Raw genomic sequence first — 21,511 nt, 5'->3', positions numbered from 1 at the left:
TTGAAGGATTATTGGACTCAGGGAAAGACAGGAGATGGTATATAGTTGGAGAGTAGAAATGATGGGGTGGGGTGCAGTTATTAATGGCAAACTCTAGGGTAGATTGGGGGGGTGGTCAGTGGCTGAGGAGGGTTAAAGGACAAGGAGAGCGACTAGGGTATGGGAAAGATCATTTATGTGGGTACTGAAATCACCAAGAATTAGGGACATAGCTCACCCTTGGCTTGATCGATGATGATCGAGGAACTTACTTTTTAGCCCTCCAACCATTTCAGTCTGAAAACCGCTTCAGTGAAGAAAACTACCCTCCCCTAGGATAGCCTAAATCAAAGCAAGATGTCCAGAAAAGCTTTCCAATTGGAAGGCTGGGTACCTTTTCTGAAATACGTATAGTCTGGCTTTTATTGAATGTGCAATATTGTGCATTTTAAATAGAGACCAGTCCATGGTCTCTCTAGCAGACCCTCCTTAGTGACTCTCTTCATCCATAATTTGTGAACCCTTGATTTTACCTATACTTTGAGCCTGGAACCTCTGATTTACCTGTAGCTTGAGCCTGTCTCCTCTCTTTGGAATATCTAATAAGTACTCACAAAATACTCTATTTCAAGGGGGTATGGTATGCAGAAGAAATTGAGCCAGTGTTGGTAGGGCTAAGACAATAGAAAGCCTTATTTGTGAAACTCAGGAAGAGAAACTCCCCCTACCACACGCACCTTGTCTTACAACCTCCTGCAGGAAACTTGTATAGCCTCAGACCCAAACCACCATTTGGAACAGCAGGGCCAGGCTAGCAGGTCCAAGTCAGGAAATGCACTAAGGAAGAAGGTCTAAGGCTTGAATCAAAACAGAGGGACTAAGGAGAAAAATTGGCAAAAAGGAACATTTAAGGAGAGGCCTTTGGCTGGAATTCATTTCTCTCCCCTTATCCTTGTCCAGAGGAGTCTGAGCAGAGAAGAAAACACATGTCTCCTTTGGTATATGGCCTTACTTTGAAGTTTTAAATTAGATAAATAGAAGCGTGGCGAGGCATCTCTCAGTGTGCTGCTCATTTCCTTCTGTTTCCACTTTTCTGCATCACCCCTCTTCTCTGTTTTCCGCCCTCCACCTTCCTCTTCAGCCCCGTTTTGTTCTCTTCCACCTCTTTTCCGGTTCTAGTTCTCTTTCCTTCCTTCTCTCTCTCTTGATCCTGGTCCTTCTGAGAGCGTATGTTCTTGTGCTGGAAGGGAGGTGAGGTGCGGTGATGTGTGGTGGTGAGGATGCAAAGTTACGGACCAGAATAATGCTTCTCGTCTGGGTGCCATGCTCCCAAGCGATTCTCCAGGGAAAGGCTATGCCGTCAGCGTGAGACAATTCTAGTTTTTCCTTAGGTGCAGCTTTTCTCCTCCCCTCCATAAAGACAGTATCCCACAGAAAGCTGAATGCTGCAGAGTGGTGTTGGCAAGGGTCGTATGATTCTCTCTACTGTGAAAGGGTAGCTCAAATAGAACTTCCTGTGAGTATAGGAGAGAAAAACTTTCAATAAGATGTAGCTTGCCTTATGAGCTCTTCTATCGGCACCTAGATACTTTGGTTAGTTTTTAAAATCAACTGTTGATAATAGGTAACTTATAAGAGTTAGTGGCTTATGGATAATATTTTACTCTGGAAAACATAAACCACTGTACCTTCTTTAAGGATCTCTCTCTGGTTAGACAGAGGCTCATAGGAAATACTTAATGAATGTTAAATGAATACATGGATGGATGGATGAGCCTTGGTGCATGGAAAGGTAAGGGCTGGGCCTCAGAGAAATTTGATCCTTACACCTCATCCCTCCTGGGCTTCCCTGGTGCCTCAGATGGTAAAGAATCTGCTTGCCTTGCAGGAGACTCGGGTTCAATCCCTGGCTCAAGAAGATCCCCTGGAAGAGGGATCAGCTACCCACTCCAGTATTCTTGCCTGGAGAATCCCATGAACAGAGGAGCCCGGTGGGCTACAGTCCATGGCGTCATAAAGAGTCAGAGGTGACTTTCACTTTCATTCCTCATGGACTTCCTCCTTCCCACTCTACACAGCAGAAGGTTGGGATTCCCATGGAGGCCAGAGAAGGAGAAGGAGCTCCTCCCTCTGCAGAGGCAGCCCCTCATGCCTCCCGCATAGCATGGAGAAGGCAGCTCTAGTGACAGCCGTGTCCTGCTAGTCTGTCTTTTGAGCCACTTGTAGGAAGCCCAGGGGCCTCTGGTAGCTCTGGAGGTGCCACTCTTAGGGTTTCACTCAGCCCAGTTGGAGGTAGAGAAGAACAGGGCAAGAAGAAAGAGGGTTGAGGTAGCTGTGGCTGGTCCCCGACTCCCAACCCACAGCCTCCTGGAATCATTCCCAAGACCCTAGAACCTGAACCCAGGCCGGTCCCAGGAAGGCAGTGGATGAATGCCGTCACCGTACCTATAAGTGGGGCCAGCTGGGGCCCAGTGGAGGCTGCCAGAGTGCTGAGGAGCGAGAGGGATTGCGGCCCAGAGGGGTTCTCTCTTTCCCACTCTCCGTAGGTGAACGAATCCCTCCAACTGAGGTCACGGGTGCAAGGGATGGAGTCTTCACTTGGAGAGGTTTTTTTTCCTAGGCCAAAAAGGAATGCAGTTGTTTGTACTTTAATTCACAGAGCACACTCACAGGTTCCAGCCAACATTTGTGAGGTGCTTATTACGGGCCGGGCACTCTTCCAAACAATTACACGCATTAATGCTCTTTTAACCCTCACAACAACCTCCGAGAGGTCAGTGCTGCCATAGTCCCCATTTGATGCATGAGGATTTTGAGGCCCAGCAAAGTGAAGTCACTTACCCATGGTCACATCGTGAGGAGGCAAGGCCAGAATCCCAAGCCAGATAGCCAGGCAACAGAGCCCGGGTTTTTACCACTACATCATGTCAACAGGCAGTACCCATAAAACGAGGCAACCAACGTGGCTTGGAGAGGTTAACCAAGTGAATTTCCCCAGGAGATTCAGCTAGCTGAACAGGCAATGCCCTTGAACCCAGATGGTCTGAAGCCAGAGCCTGTTCTTGGTCCACTTGGCTCGAGTTACTTAAGGGTGGCTCACAGCCCAGCAGCGTTGGCGTCACCCAGAGCATGTGAGAAATGCAGTCTCAGGTCTGCCCAGATGCTCTGAATCAGAATCTACATGTTAACAAGATCCCTAGGGAGGTATTTGCACATTAAAGTTTTAGGAAGGACCATATAGATCACATCACCCACAAATGGGGAAGTGACATGTTCAACTACACAGGTACACTTGGGAACGCTGGCTTTTCCAAATGTAGCTCCCTCTCTCTCTCCCTCTGATCATCCAAAAGTTTTAAGAGGCTGGGGTGTGAGCGTCCTTCCAAACTGAAAGTGTACGCTACTTGGTCCAAAGAGAAAAGAGGGGTTCCTTCAGGTCCAAGGAAAGAACAGGGTCCTAAGTACATCCCAGGATCATTCATTGCAATCAGCCTAGGGACATCTTGGGAGCAACAGTTCCGATGACACAGATGTCCTATGACTCTGAAGTTCTAGCTGTTTTCTCAAGACCTAGAAATAAGTTTGAAATATTCTGTAGCTCTATCTTCTTCAACACTAATCTCATGGGATATGTTTTGAGTGTATGTGTATGTACATGCAGAAAAATTGGCAAAAATTTGAATGTGTTTGAATGTATGTGTAAAAACATGAATGACTCACCACTGTATTAGCAATCACATAATATTAGAAAGCAATTCTAGACTTGCAGAAAATGTGGGCCAGCAGTCAGCTCCGCTTACCATAAAGAACAGGGGCTGAGAACTGGAAACCTCCAGGCTCACTTTGGTCTGCAGATACCTTTTGTTTGCCCACTAAGTTTTGGCCTATACTGTACTTTGTTGGGGAGGAGGCAATGGCAACCCACTCCAGTACTCTTGCCAGGCAAATCCCATGGATGGAGGAGCTTGGTAGGCTGCAGTCCATGGGGTCGCAAAGAGTTGGACACGACTGAGCAACTTCACTTTCACTTTTCACTTTCATGCACTGGAGAAGGAAATGGTAACCCACTCCAGTGTTCTTGCCTGGAGAATCCCAGGGACGGGGGAGCCTGGTGGGCTGCCATCTATGGGGTCGCACAGAGTCGGACACGACTGAAGTGACTTAGCAGCAGCAGTACTTTGTTGGGCTTCCCTGGTGGCTCAGATGGTAAAGGATTATCCTGTGATGTAGGAGACTCGGGTTCAGTCTCTGGGTTGGGAAGATCCCCTGGAAAAGGGAATGGTAATGCACTGCAGTAGTCTTGCCTGGAGAATTCTAAGAACCGAGGAGCCTGGAAGGCTACAGTCCATAGGTTCACAAAGAATCAGACACGACTGACCAACTATCACTTCCACACTATAGATTTTTATGAAGTGGGGGGTGGGGGTGTTTGTGACATAAAAATTCAGATTTTTGTTTTTTCTTGAAAAATCAGATTATCTGGCAATGCCAGGCCTGTGTTGCAGCATGGCAACCATTAATGAAACTTTAATTGAAACATTTGCTTTTTCATTGCCACAGTCCCCATCACTCCCTACTGTCTCTTCAGTGCTGAACTGTGTCAGACCAGCTGTTGTTTTATGACTAATAGGGATGAGAGAAAAATTAGCCATTTCTTAAATCTATGACACATAGACTCTTTACTCCTTTATAACACCTGCAGATGTTTGAGTTTGAATCCCTGGTTTGGATATAAGTTGGCACAGCTCCTCTGGGATCTATGCACTCCTCCAAATATAACATGATATTCTGGCTGCCTTATGAGCCGATTTGGAGGAATAATTCCTTAGGGATGTGGTGCATGAATATTTATTGAGCTCCTATTGCATTCTCAGACCTGCGCTTCCCACTGTAGGAATTCAGAGGCATACAAAAAAGTTTAGTATTGGTTGAAGAAATAAGACTTAAACCTATGAAACAATTAGGGAACTTATGTTATGAAAGAGAGGTTATGAGCAAGGCAAGATGTGCCTGGACAGGAAGGTGTTGTGAGTGTCGTTGTTTAGTCTCTAAGTTGTGTCTGACTCTTTGCGACCCCATGGACTGTAACCCTCCAGGCTCCTCTGTCCATGGAATTCTCCAAGCAAGAATACTGGAGTGGGTTGCCATTTCTTTCTCTAGGGGACCTTCCTGACCCAGGGATTGAACCCCTGTCTCCTGCATTGCAGGCGGATCCTTAACGCTGAGTCACCGGGGAAGCCTCAGTTGTTAGTGTATCTGGATGATTAGGCAAGATTTAGAGTGGCGTCAGGAAGAAGGGAGCAGAGGAGGATAAATAAGTCATGGGGAAGGATAGCTGAGCTTTGACCAGAGCAAAAGATTTGAGCTGGAGAAAAGGAAGCAGAGAGCTCCCAATTAAGGAGGAGAGAGTAATCAGGTGAGATGGGTAAGAGATGGAAAGTTCATGCAGGATCAGCCATGCCAAAATGAGTGGATTTAGGGTAAACTAGAACCTGAGAATGCATCGGGAAGTGGCTGCTGTTTCCAGGATGTGTCATGCTGTCTCACACAGACTCTGTCTCTTTCTAGGATCCCTGCCTCATCCGCCTCGGCCAGCCCACTTGTACTCATCCTCTGTGACTCAGCACAGACCCCAGGTCTTCTGGGACAGCTTCCCAGAAGGAGTGAGAGAGTTCTGCCTTTGTGCCCTCAAGACAGGAGCACCCCAGTCTTGAGCTTTGAATGTTGCCTGGAAGGAGAGGTTATGTGCTTTGGAAATTTACCCATTTGACTCCAAAAACTATAAACCCCTGAATGGGATGCTGTGTTTTTCTTCACTGTGACTCCAAAGCCTTCAACAGTGTTTGGCACTTACCGAGTGCTCAATGTGTGTTTTTGAATGAATGAATGAACTAGGAGGAGATTGTTGCAGTGGCCCAGGCAAGAGATGATAAAGTGGACTAGGGTGGGATCTGTGGGCTTGGAAATGAACTCAAGAATGTAAAGAATATTTCAAAGAAAGAACCTGGGGTGATGTGGTGCCAAATAGACGATGGTGACCGCAGATCCCAGAAGAACTAGAACCAAGGTCCAGGAGGAAAATGGTGATCCTGACAGCACAGGAAAGCTGGGATGGGGGGCTGGAGGGAATTTTATTCCTATGTCTGCAGAGCAGAAAGATTCTCCAAGATCCGGGTGCCCTGTGCCCTCCCTTACCTGAGCTGTCCTTATTGTTCTCTGTCTTTCTGCTGCTCCTGGAACTCCAGTCATTTCAGGATCAAGGAAATGAAGGTCAGAAGGAAAAGAATAGAGAGTGAGACTCTTGTTTTAAACCTTGTTTCTTGTCATATTTTTCCTGATGCAACAAAAGCTTTAGAGGCAGATATAAATATGAAAAAGGACAGCTGTGGCTCGACTGGGTGGATGTGACCCATATTAAAGCACCAGAAGGAAAACTAGAGAAGGGGGAGGTAGGCTGGGGTAGGGGTTTGGGGAGCAGAACCCTTGACTCCGACTTTGCTGAGGTGGAGTGGGCGTGACTCCGTCTGTTTGGCATCGCAGTCATTCCTTTTATTTGCTGTAAGCGGCATATTGCTGTTGATGTGCAAAACCTGCTAAAACTGCAACCAGACCAGACCCTGCCTAAATGAGGAGAAAAATCATCACTCCAGGGCTTCATGCTGGGAAATGAAAGAGAAGAAACTAAACGTCTATACAAAGTAATTGTTTGAGATGGGGAAGCAAAAATTAAATGTTCCCAGCTTCTCGCATCCTTCTGACCCGTCTTGTACATGACAGCCCGGACTCGGTTGCCATGGCTCCCTGGCTGGTCCCATCACACCTAGCCTCCCTGTTTTCAAATCGCTGTCACGAAGCAGCCAGCTTGACCTTTTAAAAATGTAAATGGGATCACAGCACTTCCCTATTTAAAATGCTAAGGTTCCCATTACACTTAAAAGCTTAAATCCATTCACATGGCTTCCCAGGCCCTGCCTGGCTTGGGCCCTGCCCACTTCTACATATGTCCTCCTACCAACATCCCCACTTTCCCACTGATCTTCCTCCCTTTCTCTACACTGACTCATTAGGCTTCTTACTCAGGGCGAAGCCTCCATCTTACACCCATTTGTTCCCTTAGTCTGCACAACTTTCCCCATCCTTTATCTGAGTTCTGTGAGTTTTTCCTTCAGGTCTTCACTTCTCTGACCTTTCAGAGACATTAAAATCTCTCTGTGCCAGAGATTGCCAGTAGATCCCCAGCATCCCTTCTTCCCTTCTGCTAAGGCAAAGCATCTAACTTTGTTTTGGGCCCATGGCTATGTGGAGTGGAGGCTTCATTTCCTAGCCTCCTTTGCAACTGGGTGTGGCTATCGTTATTCAGTCTCTAAGTCATGTCCCACTCTTTGCAACTCCATAGACTGCAGCACACGCAGCTCCTCTGCCTTCCACTATCTCCTGGAGTTTGCTCAAATTCATGTTCATTGAGTTGGTGATGCTATCTAACCATCTCATCCTCTGCCACCCCTTCTTTTGCCTTCAATCTTTCCCAGCATTAGGGTCTTTTCCAATGAGTTGACTCATCGCATCAGGTGACCAAAGTATTAGAGCTTCAGCTTCAGCAACAGTCCTTCCAATGAATACTGAGGGTTGATTTCCTTTAGAATTGACTGGTTTGATCTTCTTGCAGTCCAAAGGACTCTCAAGAGTCCTCCAGCAACCACAATTTGAAAGCATCAATTCTTTAGTGCTTAGCTTTCTTTCTGGTCCAACTCTCACATCCATACATGACTACTGGAAAAACCATAGCTTTGACTAAATATAGGTGTGGCTAATGAGGTATAAACAGAGGCTTGTCCTAAGAGTAATAAAGAAAATCTGTGAGTTAACATTTTGAGACAATCAAAAAGTTGCTTCAGAATATCTTGTTCTGGGAATTCCCTGATTGTCCAATGGTTAGAACTCTGCACTTCCACTGCCTGGGGTCAGGAGTTCTACCCTTGGTCAGTGAGCTAAGAGCTTGCAAGCTGAGTGGTGTGGTCCAAAAAAAAAAAAAAAAAAAAAAATTGCTGTATTAAGTCCAGAGCTCTCCTGTTCAGAATGTGATATCTTACCCTGGAACTTCTTCATTACAGATCTCTGTGTGATATACCGAGTGACAACCCCAGTATAAAAAATTATTCAACAGTGGGCAACTAATAAGTCTTTTTCTTGTGTTATCACTTTTCTACTTTCAGCCCAAGTTAGAATACAAGTTAATATTTGTTGAAAGTTAACTTATAACTGCCTCTAAATTTGCTGAGGACCAGCCAAGCACTTGATGCATTTGGGTTCATTTTATACTGACACTATCTGGATGAGGTTGGCATTATCATAATTTCCACTTTACAGATCTGAAAACTGAGGCCCAGCAGAGTTAAGCAATATGCCCAAGGGCTCATAGTCAGAGCAGTGACTTGGGTCCAAACCTATGTGAGCACTTACCCACTATGAGACTTCGCCGCCTCTGCGCTAACCTGATTTTCAGTTTATTACTGGCACTCATACATACAAAAGAACTTTCTGTTTAAAATTCTCTCTCTGAGTTGCTGGTCCCTGTCATGACAAAATCTCCTTCTCTGGTGTCTTTCTCTCGTGGTGACATTTACTAACTTATTTCTGTTCTCTCTTCTTTGACACCACATGTCAAGTTCGCTAGGACTCCGGTTCCCACTTGATCTTCGCTCTCTGGCCGTGGTACTCTGAGGTCTAACTGTGCTCTGCTTTTGTCTCTCTCATACACCAGTCCCAAGAGTCAACCCCAAGTCATCTGTACCTACAATGACTTTTCCTTAGACATGGAGAAGACAGGCCTGCATGAGGGAGCTTTCCAGAAAACACTTAAAAAAATGACCACAGAAGCTCCACAGAGTCCAAGCAGAGGCCAAGTATGTAGGTAAAGGAACTCAGTGTTAGAGGATGTTTTAAATAATGTTTCGATTATTTCTCAGCAGGAAATCTAGGAACTAGATTAGAAATTAGGTTTTACACTTCCACTGTGTCACTAATTTATTCTTAATATTGAAGAGGTTACTTTTCGTTTTTTATGAATATCCTCCTCTGAAGTCAAGCCCACAGTGCTTGTGGAGGACAAGCAGGCAAGGAGACCACAGAAAGGTTTCCCTGAGTCAAGAATACAGACTGGATTGGATGTGGAAGGGCAGAATTTCATGTACTTCCTTGTGCCCCTTAACCAGATTACTTGGTTTCTGGGTCTCTGGGGCAGACCACCTGGGGACATCAAGCTGGCTGGATTTGAGTCATGTACCTGAACAGGTGGTGCTGATGCAAGTCCGCAAAGATCTGACAGAGGGCCTCACTCTCCCCTTTGGCCATCAGCTGCATGAGGCTCTCGCTGGGCTGGGAAGCTTGGGGTTTCTTCTGTACTAACTAGATAGAGCAAAGAAACACAAAGCCAGGTTGTTAAGGTCTTAGCATCTCTGCACAGTTTCCTAATATCATGGTCTAGACCCTAAAGTGTTAGAACCTAAAGTGTTCCATCAGACAAAGCCATGTCAGCAGCTCAGAGAGGCAATTCTGAGGCTATATCTGTTTTGATCTCTATTGTTATAAATTTCCTTTGATGTCCTAAGAATAATATTGTTAAAACATAATTTAGTGTAGATAAGCTATTCTTAACATACCTTACTATGTTATTGAACAGTCTATTAATATAAACTTTAATAAAACTTACTGTACTTGGTTTTATATTTAAATAGAGGGGGTTAAATGTTTATTGTAGAAATTTAATGTTTTTCAAATTCATTTCTCTAAGAAATATCCTGTGTTGGGGTGCTTTTTATGCCAAAGTAAAATTGCCTCTTTTCTTGTTGCCTGTGATGCCCCTTGGATGTTCTAGTTGTACGGGTGTGTGTGTGCACATGGCTCAGTCATGTTGGACTCTGAGCCCCATGGACTGTAGCCCACCAGCCTCCTCCATCCATAGACTCTTCCGGGCAAGAATGCTGGAGTGAGTTGCCATTTCGTCCTCCAGGGGATCTTCCTGACCCAGGGATCAAACCCATATCTCTTGCATCTCCCACACTGGCAGGCAGATTCTTTACCGCTGCACCACCTGGGATGTCCCCTAGTTGTGCACGCTGCTCATGCTCATTTAATATTAGTATTTACTGAATATCAACTACTTACCAGGCACCGGGGAATCTCAGTGAAAAAAACAGATAAAAATCTCAGCCATTGTGGAGCTTCTGTTGTAGCTCACGTCAGGCTTCGGTTCATTAGACTCCAAGGCCTGAGGCAAAAAGGCCCAGGTGGCTTCCCTGATTTCTATCAAATATTTAAAGAAGTAGTAACATCAATTCTTCAAAAACTCAGAAACAGAGGAGGAGGGAACATTTTTTAAATTACTCAATCAGGCAAGTAGTATTCTGATACCAAAACCAGACTATCGCAAGAACACTACAGACCAATCTCTCTAATGAACATAGGTGAAAAACTCTTTTAACAAAATGCTAGCAAACCAAATCAAACTATGTAGAAAAGATCATATACATCGTAATGTAATGGAATTTATTGCAGGAACACAAGCCCGGTTTAACATCTAAGAATTAAAGTAATATAATACATGGGCAAAAAAAAAAAAAAATATATATATATATATATATATGGGCTTCCCTGTTGGCTCAGTGGTAAAGAATCTGCCTGCCAGTGCAGGAGACCTGGGTCGGGAAGATCCCCTGAAGAAGAAAATGGCAACCCATTCCAGTATTCTTGCCTGGGAAATCCTATGGACATGGACAAAGGAGTCTGGCAGGCTACAGTCCATGGGGTTGCAAAGAACTGGACACAACTTAGCAACTAAACAACAACAATATACTATATTAATAGAATAAAGAACAAACAATATGATCATCTTAGTAGACAGAGAAAAAGCATTTGCCAAAATCTAATACCCATTCATGATAAAAACTCTTAATAAACAAGGAATAGAAAGGAATTTCCTCTATCTTATAAAGGGCATCTACAAAAATCCCATAGTTAATATCATACTTAGTGAAACACTGGATATTTTCCCCCTAATACCTGGAATGAGGCAAGGATGTCTGCTTTTGTTACTTTTATTAAACATTGTACTGAAGGTTCTAACTAATGCGATCAGCAATAAACAAATAAATGGATCCAAATGATAAATGAAATTAAGCTGTATTTATTTACAGATAATAAGAATGTATGCATATATGTAGAAAATCCTAAGGAATCCATGAAAACTACTACAGCCAATAAAACAATACACAAAAATCGACTATTTCTATATACTTTCAATAAGTGATACAAAATTAAGACAACACAATTCCATTCACAATAATATCAACAACAATCAATACTTAGGAATATATTAAACAAAAGAAGTGCAGAACTTATAAACTGAAGGCTGCAAACATTGCTAAGGGAAATTAGATTGAATAAATGGAAAGACTTTGTATACATATGTACTGAAAGACTCAATATTGTCAAGACGTCAATTTTCCCCAGATTGTTGTATAACTTCAACATGTCCTTATCAAAATTCTAGCAGGTTTGTTTGTGTTTTTTTTGCAGAAATTGGCAAGTTGATCCTAAAATTTACATGGAAATGCAGAGGATCTGGAATTGGCTATTCCAAAACAACTTGAGAAAGAGCAAAATTGGAAGATTTACAACACCCAATTTCAAATATTAAAATTCAAAAGTTTCAAAAAACTTACTATAAAGCTTCATTTATCAAGACATTGTGGTATTGGCACAAGAATAGGCAAACAGATCAATGGAACAGAACTGAGAAGCCAGAACTAAATCCTTAGGTTTATAGTTCAATGCCAAGACAATTCAACGTGGGAAGGATAGTCTTATAACAAATGGTACTAGAACAGTTATAACATTTACATGCCAAAAAAAATTTACTTGAAAGTGTACCCTTACCTCACGTCATACAAAAATATTAACTCAGGGATCAAAGACATACACGTAAGAGCTAAGTCTAGGGACTTCCCTGGTGGTCCAGTGATTAAGACTCTATGTTTCAAATGGCAGAGGCTCGTATTCAGTCCTTGGCTGGGGAACTAAGATCCCACATGCCACGTGATGTGGCCAAAAAAAAAATTTTTTTTAAAAGAAGTCTATACAACTTCTTGAAGAAAATATAGGATAACACCTTTGTGACTTTGGGTTGAACAAAAAGTTTTTAGATATACCACTAAAAGATCTATTAAAGAAAAAATTGATAAACTGCACTTCATTAAAATTTAAAACTTTGCTCCTTAGAAAACATCATTAAGAAAATAAAAAGACAACTCACAGACTGTGAAAAAACATTTACAAGTCATATATCTGATAAAGGACTTCTATCCATAATATGCAAAGAGCTCTTACAACTCAATTAGAAAAATTTTTTTAAATAAGCAAAAGATTTGAATAGAAATTTCACCGAGAATATATGTAAATGGTTAACAAGTCTATGAAAAGTTCCTTGACAGGAAATCCTAATTAAAAACACAGCATATCCCCTAGAATGGCTTTAATTAAGAAGATAATATCATTGTTGATGAAGATGTGGAGAAAGCGAAACCCTCTCACATTCCTGGTGGAAATGTAAATGGTACAGTCACTTTGGAAAAAGGTTTGCCTGTTTAAACACAAACTTACCATATGACTCACCAATTCCAAATTCTTGGAATCTACCCACAACAAATGAAAACATACCCTAACATACATCTATACAAAAACTTGTACACGAATGTTCACAGCAGCATTATTCATAATAGGCCCAAATGAAATAATCCAAAGGTCTCCCAGGTGGTGCAGCAGTAAAGAATCTGCCTGCTGATACAGGAGATGCAGATTTAATACCTGGGCCAGGAAGATCCCCTGGAGGAGGAAAGAGCAACCCACTCCAGTATTCTTGCCTGGAAAATTTCATGGACAGAGGAGCCTGGTGGGATGCAGTCCGTGGGGTCTCAAAGAGTTGGACAGGACTGAGCATGCATGCACGAAAATGATCCAAATGTCCATCAGCTGGTGACTAGACAAACAAAATGTGGTCTATCCATGCAGTGGAATACTATTCAGCAATAAAAAGGAAGAAATTATTGATAATCTGTGACTCTAACAGAGAGTTGGCCTCATGCTATGATATGAATGAACTTGAAAAACCTTACGCTAAGTGAAAGAAGCCAGACACAAAACACTGTATATTATAGGATTCCATGTATGTGAAATGTTTCAGAAATATGAGTAGAGTTTGAAGACAGATCAGTGGTTGCCTAGGGCAGAAAGTATGAACAGAATGACTGCAAATGGGCATGAGGGAATTTTTTAGGGTGATATTGTGGTGATGGTTGCAGAACTCTATACATTTACTGAAAATGCTGAACTGTACACTTGAGTGAATTTTAATTAAAAAAGTGATTAGAAAAGGCCTAAGGCAGGGATCACCTTCCCAGGGTGCTGCCATATCAGCTTACCAAAGCTCTACAGCTCAACTCTGGCCTTGGCTGGAGGAGGCCACAGTGTCCACATACCTGTGAGTCTCCTGAGGGACTGCAGCTACTCTTGGGTACCAGGCAGTGAGTGACAAGAATCCTGGGGTCTTTGGTGGTGATGGACAGGCCCTTCTGCAGAATTTGAATGAGCCGGATCCAGAAGTGGAAGACAGTCTCAGGATGGTCGGGGTGGAGTTTTAGATAGTATATCTTCTCTGTGACTGTCCTCAACCGCAGGACACGTTGAAGGCGGTCAGAGACCTGGAGCTCCACAAATTTCAATGGGAGAATCCTGAAGATGCAAGGGAAGACACACATTGACAACAAACTTGGTCCAACCCTGTCTTCATTAAAAGGAAGAGTGTCTCCTTTAGGACCAAGGCTTTGGGGGTGGGTAGGAGTGAATGGTTAGCACAGTGATTCTCAAACTTTAGGGAGATCAGATTCACCTGGGGAGCTTGGTTAAAATGCAGACACCTGAAGATACTCCCAAAGATTCAGATTCAGTAGGTCTGGGGTTGGGCCCTGGAATCTGCATTTTAACCTCCACCTATCCTGCTACGATTCTCATGCTGGTGTTCCCTGAATCCTGCTTGAGAGGGGCAGCCTGGGAGTAAGGTAGCTGGCATCATAGGGATTTTTAATTTTCTTAGAAGCTGGGTCCCACTGTCCAGCTTGTCCATTCGTTGACCTTAAGGCCTCAATTACTCTTCCCAAAGGAGCTAAAGTTCAGGGAGCTGGCTTTGGATCTGGGATTAGTCAGCTGAACTGGGATGCACTTGCTATAGGGGCTGCTTAGAACATAATGGAGAGGTTTATTATTGAAGCAACATGGAGCAATGAAAGGTTAACTTGGGCTTCTGGGAATTTCTAGAGATTCTTGAGATATCCTGCAAATTACTTGAAGAGGCTCAAGCATCTAAAAGGGCCACTGCACACTGCTGTATTCAAAACGGATAACCAGCAAGGGTATAACACATGGAACAATACTCAGTGTTACGCCCCAGCCTGGATGGGAGGAGGATATGGGGGGAGAATGAATACAAGTTATATGTATGGCTAAGTCACTTTGCTTTTCACTTGAAACTACCACAACATTGTTAATCGGTTATACCCCGATACAAAATAAAAAGTTGGAAATCTGAAAAAATAAAAGGGCCATTGCATCCTGGACAAGCATAATATTACAGTTCCAAGAAAGACTTCATTCAATTCACTTTACCAGTAGGAAAACTGAAATGCATCAAGTAACTTGGGACTCAAAAATTGTTTTGAGTCTGCTGCTGCTGCTGCTGCTAAGTCGCCTCAGTCGTGTCCGACTCTGCGCGACCCCATAGATGGCAGCCTACAAGGCTCCACCGTCCCTGGGATTCTCCTGGCAAGAACACTGGAGTGGGTTGCCATTTCCTTTTCCAATGCATGAAAGTGAAAAGTGAAAGTGAAGTCGCTCAGTGGTTTCCGACTCCTAGCGACTCCATGGACCGCAGCCTACCAGGCTCCTCCGTCCATGGGATTCTCCAGGCAAGAGTACTGGAGTGGGGTGCCATTGCGTTCTCTGGTTTTGAGTCTAGTCAGTTGCATAAGGTCTAGAACCTGCATCTCCCAACCAACGCTTCATCTCCTAGACCTGTTGGCTTCTTTGTCCCTTGCCCCAGAGTAGAGAGTCTTCCTAAGAATTCAGTGCAGTGAATGCAATAAGAAGGAAAGTGGGGATGTAGACTGGCCCTCCTTCCTGTCCATGTTACATGCCTCCCACTTTGCCCTACTTCAGAATGCTCACCTCTTCAGGATGATCTTGGGGGCTGTGGATGGTTTGTTCCATGTCTGGTTCTGCTCGTGGTGCCATTTGACACTGGCCATGAGGAGGATATTGGGAAGAGGCAGGCAGGGCACAGAGGAGGTCACCCCCAGGGCCATGGTGTTGCAGGCTTTGTAGATGTCTATCCAGTTCCTGCCCTTTCTGACCTGCAAAGCAGTCCCCCAGGCACAGTCTGAGCGTTTGGCAGGAGCAGCAACATGTTTCACGAGAGAGCTTCTCAAACTCGGCACTGTTCACATTTGGGGCTGGATAATTCTTTGTTTGGGGGCAGTGGGCTCTCCTGTGTGTTGTAAGATGTTTAACAGCATCCATGGCCTCTGCCCAATAAGATGAGGATAGCAGTGGCCACCCCAACCCCACCCCCAAATTGTGACAATCCGAAACGCTTCATTCAGACATGGCCAGTGGCTTCAGACATGGCTCCACTACTGGTGGGGGCAAAGTCATCACTTGTTTGGAACCACAGTTAAACCTATATTGGTTAAACAATTGTAACAGTGTTTACTTTGCCTATTGTGGGTTGACCAAAAAGTTCATTTGGGTTTTTTAAGCTGAAATGGAAAAATCGAATGAACTTTTTGACTAACCCAATGTTAGCAATTGCCCACAAGAGTCTCCTGACGTGTCGCACTTCCACGGATCCTCCCCAGACTGCTTCCTGGCTTTTATTTATAAAAAACTTTTATAAAAACTTTTATAAAAAACTTGTCCTTTGGCACTTTCTTGAGGGGCCCTATTATCTCCTCCTGCATCTTTTTTTCACTGTCAGGCCCCTGTAACCCCAAAGTGCTGCTTATTCTGGGTCCCATCTGGCCTAAGGAGAACCCAGGCAAGGAAACAAAATGCACCGAGTGCTCCTGTGCTGAGGCCTTTTCTTCCCATGTTTCATGGAACAGCCAGGTCAGTCCCACCTCTTTTACAACAGAGAAAACTAGTGCACAGGTCACCTGCTCCATGACATCCCCTGACGAGAAAAAAGTGGACCAGACTCCGAGCCTAGATCTCTCCGGGTGCCCGACTTCTATCCTTTCATCCATCAGCATTTCTGCTCTAAAGCCCTAAATAGCATCTCATTTTACTGCCTCTTTGTTCATCTGCTTTGAACTGACAGCCTGGAGGAGGAAGTAAACTAAGGGATTCAGAGATCAAACCCTCCCCTCAGAGCAGAGAACCCTTGACCTCTCTCCCCAGAGTGACTGCAGGAGAAAGCCTATCTGGGGCTCTGCAACGCCAGGGTCAGGTGTGGGTAGCCTTGCCTTTGGTTCCTCTCTTTGCCTCGGTTGTCACTCCACTCCAGTTCCGGGGACAGACTCTCCGTCACATTGTGGGAAGAGATTTAGAGGAATCAAGGAGTGCCATTCGGAGCGGCCCAAGAGTACCTGGACAAAGTTGCTTTCAAACACCACTGATTCAGGAAACAGGTTGAATTCTGGAGAATGAACCATCTGGCTGAGCAGTCCCTCCTCCACACCCAGGCCCACTCCAGGATTTGGTTCCCCATCCACAGGAAAGAGGCCCCTGAATTCTTCCCAGGCATTCAGGGAAGGGAAGGTTGGATAGGATCTTGTGACTTTTACTGTCTTCTTCGATTTGTTCCAAGTCTTTCTATGTGGAACTGATGACAACATTTCCGCACATACTCAGGGGCCTGCTGCGCATTTGTCCTGGGTCCTCTTTCTTCCCTCCTGGCCTTGGGCAGCCAGCCAAGCCCTGGGGCCACCAATCAGCTCACAATGATGAATGGATGACATCATGAAAAACCAGGGCCGGCCTGCAGGAAAGGGAAATGAAGAGGAGCCTCCCTTTTCCTCCAGAGTGCTTTCACAGCTTACTGCGTGCCCTGACAGGCCCCAGCCCCCTTGGGACCTGAGGACACAGCTCCCCTAGAACTTGCTGACCCAGGCACAAAGCAGAGGAGGAAGGCTGTTAGGAAGCTCCTTCCGCTGTTAAGAGGAAAGTCCCCTCCCTGCCTTTCAAGCCTCCCTTACTCCAAATGTGACCTACCCCCAAAGAGTTTTAAGGGCGGTGGTTGATTTAAAACAGCTTTCCTGAGCTCTGTACCATGTGGGCCCCATGTGCCCTGGTCTATCTGCAGTAGCCTCTGCTGGTTCTGGGAGAAGCTGCAGGACTGTAGGTGCTGTAGCTGTAGGTGCCTGCTCTATACTTTGCTACCACTGGCTGGCTACTTCTGTGGGGCTAATTTCCCTAAGGAAGTCAAACTGAAGAACAGTAGGAATAAGTGGTTTCTTACCCAGAGGCTGGCTGGGTGGGGGTGCCAGCTGAAAGGAATGGAATCCCAGTGAGCCTCTCGCTAGATCAACACGCCCTGCTGCTTCTCAGAGAGTGAGTCTGCCTCATCCCTGAGCCAGAGGAAAAGAGAGCCCACATCTTGGGGCAGCTAGATAAGAGGCAAAGAACCCAGCAGAATGACCACCACTCCTACTGACCACTACCACTATTTCAGGGAGAAATCCTTTTCCAGTTTGAACAAAATTCCAGACTCTATTAACCACCAAGGTAAATTCCCTCATCAGGGTCAAATGCAATCAATTTAGAAAAGCAATATGACAACCAAAATATGCAAAGTACAAGTGGGGAGGTTTATTTCTGTATTTCATTATCAAGCCAGGGAGAAGGCTGAAAGGTCATGAGGCTTTCCTTTGCTGTTTCCATCACCCCCCTCTGGCTGTTTCTATTATACTCCGGCTCTATAGGCTGTCTCGTGGGCACAACTTCTACCCTCACGTTCCTTGTTTTCCATTTTTTACCGTGTGAGGAAATGTCTTCTCTGGTAACATTCTCTAGGGATGGGGTCAGAGACCACATCCGGTGGTTTACATTTCCCTGGAAACAACACGCAGTAAAAAGTGATGATAATTAGTACACTGATATGATGCTTTTCACAGCTAAAGCTTACATGCTGCAGTAAAGCTTAGATGTATGGTTTGGATATATTTGACCATTGGGTCTCTAGTAATAGAGCGTCTGGTTTTTAGCTGGCATGAGTTTGTGGAATAAAGATTGTGTTTCCTGGCCTCTCTCTCGGCTAGCTAAGGCTATAGGGCAAAAATGATGCAAGATCAGGAGTCGGATGAAATTTCTATACGGAATCATCATGGGAAGGGGGCATGCTCTTTTTCACTCATTTTTCCCTTCAGACTGGAATATAGACTTGATGGCTGGAGCTTGAACATTCCTATGGGGCCATGAATTGACATGCTAAGGATGGTAAGATAGCAAGATAAAAGGGCTCCAGTTCCTTGAGGATCATAAAATTATACTAGTCCTGGACTCTTACCTTGAACTTCTTCTAAGTATGAAAGAAATAAAGGTTTCTTTGATTTTGAATCAGGCTTAAAACTAGCTGATAGAACTATATAAAATGCCTATATACTCCTCTGGACTAATTTTACAGGAAGTTATGGTACTATTTACCAATAATTCTAAGTAATGAAGAAAATAGGCTTAACTTTACAATAAAATTGAACCTTAAGAATGACAAGCAAGTAACTTTTGGGAAAAGTTGTTTAAAATATATTCTAGTAACATTCACTGGTTTTGTTGTTATGTGTATACACTGTTGTTGATGTTGTCACAATTATTGACTTTTGCACATTTACTGATGAGCACTTTGGTGAGAGTCTCCTTGAGTATGTCGATTGTACTTTGGTTTGAGGTTAAAGTCAACTTGTCAGGGTTAGGTATCATTTCAAAAGCTTTCTCAAGAATGACTAGGATACTTGGTTGTCAGTTGAGGCTAGGCCCAGGTTTTGTGGAGTTTAAAGCTTATAGAGGTTTGGAGATTCTTAACAATAAGAAGACTAGAGAGAGGGGTGAGCCAAGAGTTATTGTTTAATGGGTACAGAGTTTGAGTTTGGAAAGATGACCAAGCCTTGGAGATGAGTGGGGATGATATTTGTACAACAATGTGAATGTATATACTACCACTGAACTGTAAACCTAAAAATGGTTAAAAGAGTGAACTTTTCATTATGTGTCTTTTACCACAATTTAAAAATGCTAGAGAAATCAAAAATGAAATTTAAAAATCCTACAAAAGTATGGTACAAAATTGCTAGAGGGATATCCTCCTAGACCTTGTAAGGGCACATGAAAAGGGATCTTGAAGCTTAAGCTTTATTATCTTCATGGTAAATATTTTAAACATAAAAGTAAAGTGTTAGTTGCTCAGTCATGTTTGACTCTTTGTGACCTCATGGACTATAGCCCGCCAGGCTCCTCTATCCATGGAATTCTCCAGGTAAGAATACTGGAGTGAGTAGCCATTCCCTTCTCCAATTTTAAATATGTGTCACTATTGAAAAAAACCTGTATTACATAAAAAGTATATATATTAGAAAATACAGACAAGCTTAAAAACAAATAGCATAGTCCTACCACCCAGAGAATATCACTCACTATAACAGCTACCTTTGTGTGTACTAAAATGAGATCATACTGTAAAAATGGTTTTATAACATTTTTATACCTGTTTTGTTTAGGCAACACTTTCTACCTTTGTGTTTTAGTTATTTTATCCCATCTCATTTAATTTCCAGGCCATATTAAAATTTTTCCAATTATTCTTATCTGGTTTATTCATATCAGTATCAAATCAAGGACCATAATACCTGTTAAGCTTAATCTCATCCAATCCCTTTTTTAGAACACTTACTGGTGGAAACAATTGAGTCAGTTGTCCTACAGAATGTCCCACCTTCTGTATTTCTCTGTTTTTCCCTTATGTTAGCTTGCTTCTCTAGCTACTACATTTCCTATGAAATAGAAGTTATATCTCAAGGGCAAATGGATTCAAGTACTAGTCACTATTTCTTAGTAAAGAGCTACCATGGGATCTACGTGAGATACTATTCTCCTCTCCCAAAGAATGTCAATAGAAAAATACATGTAAAGAATACACATCAGAAGAAAAATGATTTCAGAAAATAGAATAAATTCTTTGAAAAGTATCACTCTAACTGAATACAATATGAGACCCTATGAAACAAAAATTCAGAGATACCAAAATTAGATTAAAAGAAGTCTTGGAAAGGTAAGGAAAGAAATAGAAGAAAAACACACTAAATATCTGAAAGTCACATTAGAAACCACAAGAAGCAGAGTTGCTATAACAGAAAAGTGAGTCAGCGCCATGGATAACAGATGTGAGAATATCACACAGACACAAAAGAGAAGTACAAAGAGATGAAATGATTAGAAAGGAAGTGATAGCTATGTGAGATGTTTATATTGATCCAACATACAGCTAGAGTCCTGATGAAGGGGGAACAAATGAAATTTAAAAAGTAGTCACAAGCATAAAAGAAAAGCCAATTCTGAAACAAAAAGACTCAGCTTGGCAAATGAACAGAATTTCCTGTATTCCAGGTAAATTGAGTAAAGACACCATTGAAATCAGAATAGCTCTTGTGAAGCTCCTAAATCTTAACAAAAGCTTCGTACTATAAACCTCCCAGCAGAAGCAGCAGACCATCTACCAAGAAGAAGAAAATGAGACTGACCTTGGACTTCTTTTCAGCAGTTTTAGATGCCATAGGACAATGGAACAATGTAGAAAGAATGTTGAGGAGGAAAGGATGTGACTCAACAATTCCATAAGTGGCTAGAAATTAACTCAAGTGTAAAGGTAGCAAAAATGATCTTAAAACTCTAAGCACTCTAGAATAAGGAAAACCATAAGCTGCTTCTTTGAAAAAAAAATTAGATGACCCACTAGCTAACAGTTTAAGTTTTTAAAAGGAAGACAGAAATCATAAAACTTGAACTAAGAAAACACAAATAAGTACAAGTAGGAAGGACAGGTTCCTGGGTAATGGTAGTAATATAAAATAGGCAGTCAGAAGACCTCAAAATACAGTGACTTAAACTAAGCAGAATTTTTATTCTCTTACATAGTAGTCCAAAGGAATGCAGTCTACAGCTGGTAGAGTGTCTCTGCCATTCTCAACAGGTGACTTCCATCTCTGAGTTCCCTGACTGCTTTAGCTCCTGCCATCATGTTTTCATCCTGGCCATTGAGAAGAGGAAGAGAGAAGGGGAGTGTACACTCATTCCTTTTAAGAGCAAGACCTGGAAATGACATAATCACTTTTACTCACATCCCATTGGTTGGAATTCAGTCACATGACCACACCCAGCTACAAGGGAAGCTGGGAAACGTAGATTTTTTAGCTGAGTGGGCATGAGTCCATGTAGAACT

General features: G+C 43.2%; 1 protein-coding gene and 1 long non-coding RNA gene across 4 annotated transcripts; one reads left to right on the top strand and one right to left on the bottom strand.

Moving 5' to 3' along the window:
* Window positions 1-374: 374 nt before the first annotated feature.
* Window positions 375-21,343, bottom strand: GARIN1B (golgi associated RAB2 interactor 1B). Of its 3 annotated transcripts, XM_069588317.1 has the most exons (8): window positions 21,204-21,343; window positions 16,671-17,062; window positions 15,253-15,437; window positions 13,512-13,764; window positions 9,263-9,384; window positions 6,175-6,212; window positions 2,425-2,595; window positions 375-1,493 (listed from the first exon to the last, which is right to left on the bottom strand). In XM_069588317.1, exons 2-8 carry the CDS (start codon window positions 16,917-16,919, stop codon window positions 1,480-1,482), a joined length of 1,032 nt encoding a protein of 343 aa, XP_069444418.1. In that variant the 5' UTR covers window positions 16,920-17,062; window positions 21,204-21,343; the 3' UTR covers window positions 375-1,479. The 3 variants fall into 3 exon arrangements, with proteins under 3 accessions (XP_069444418.1, XP_069444417.1, XP_069444419.1); XM_069588316.1 differs by lacking the exon at window positions 21,204-21,343 and having other exon boundaries at window positions 6,175-6,218; window positions 16,671-16,969; XM_069588318.1 differs by lacking the exons at window positions 375-1,493; window positions 2,425-2,595; window positions 6,175-6,212 and adding an exon at window positions 6,281-6,600.
* LOC138439481 (uncharacterized) lies at window positions 1,666-6,265 on the top strand. The gene is made up of 3 exons (XR_011256738.1): window positions 1,666-1,771; window positions 1,868-2,006; window positions 5,548-6,265. It is a non-coding gene; the product is annotated as an uncharacterized lncRNA (long non-coding RNA).
* Window positions 21,344-21,511: the final 168 nt, after the last annotated feature.

This window comes from Ovis canadensis, chromosome 4, assembly GCF_042477335.2.
Source record: "Ovis canadensis isolate MfBH-ARS-UI-01 breed Bighorn chromosome 4, ARS-UI_OviCan_v2, whole genome shotgun sequence".
NCBI lineage: Eukaryota > Metazoa > Chordata > Mammalia > Artiodactyla > Bovidae > Ovis > Ovis canadensis.
The sequence above is the reverse complement of the archived record's forward strand: the minus strand, read 5'-3'. Positions and strand labels throughout refer to the sequence as shown.

Excerpts from the sequence above, each read along its gene's own strand:
- GARIN1B (XM_069588316.1), bottom strand. The coding sequence starts at position 16,919 with ATGTTGTCATCAGTTCCACATAGAAAGACTTGGAACAAATCGAAGAAG. Across the intron at positions 9,385-13,511 it reads GTCCCTCAGGAGACTCACAG|TTAGTACAGAAGAAACCCCA; the intron begins GTATGTGGACAC and ends TGCTCTATCTAG. Across the intron at positions 6,219-9,262 it reads CATCAGCACCACCTGTTCAG|TTCCAGGAGCAGCAGAAAGA; the intron begins GTACATGACTCA and ends AAATGACTGGAG.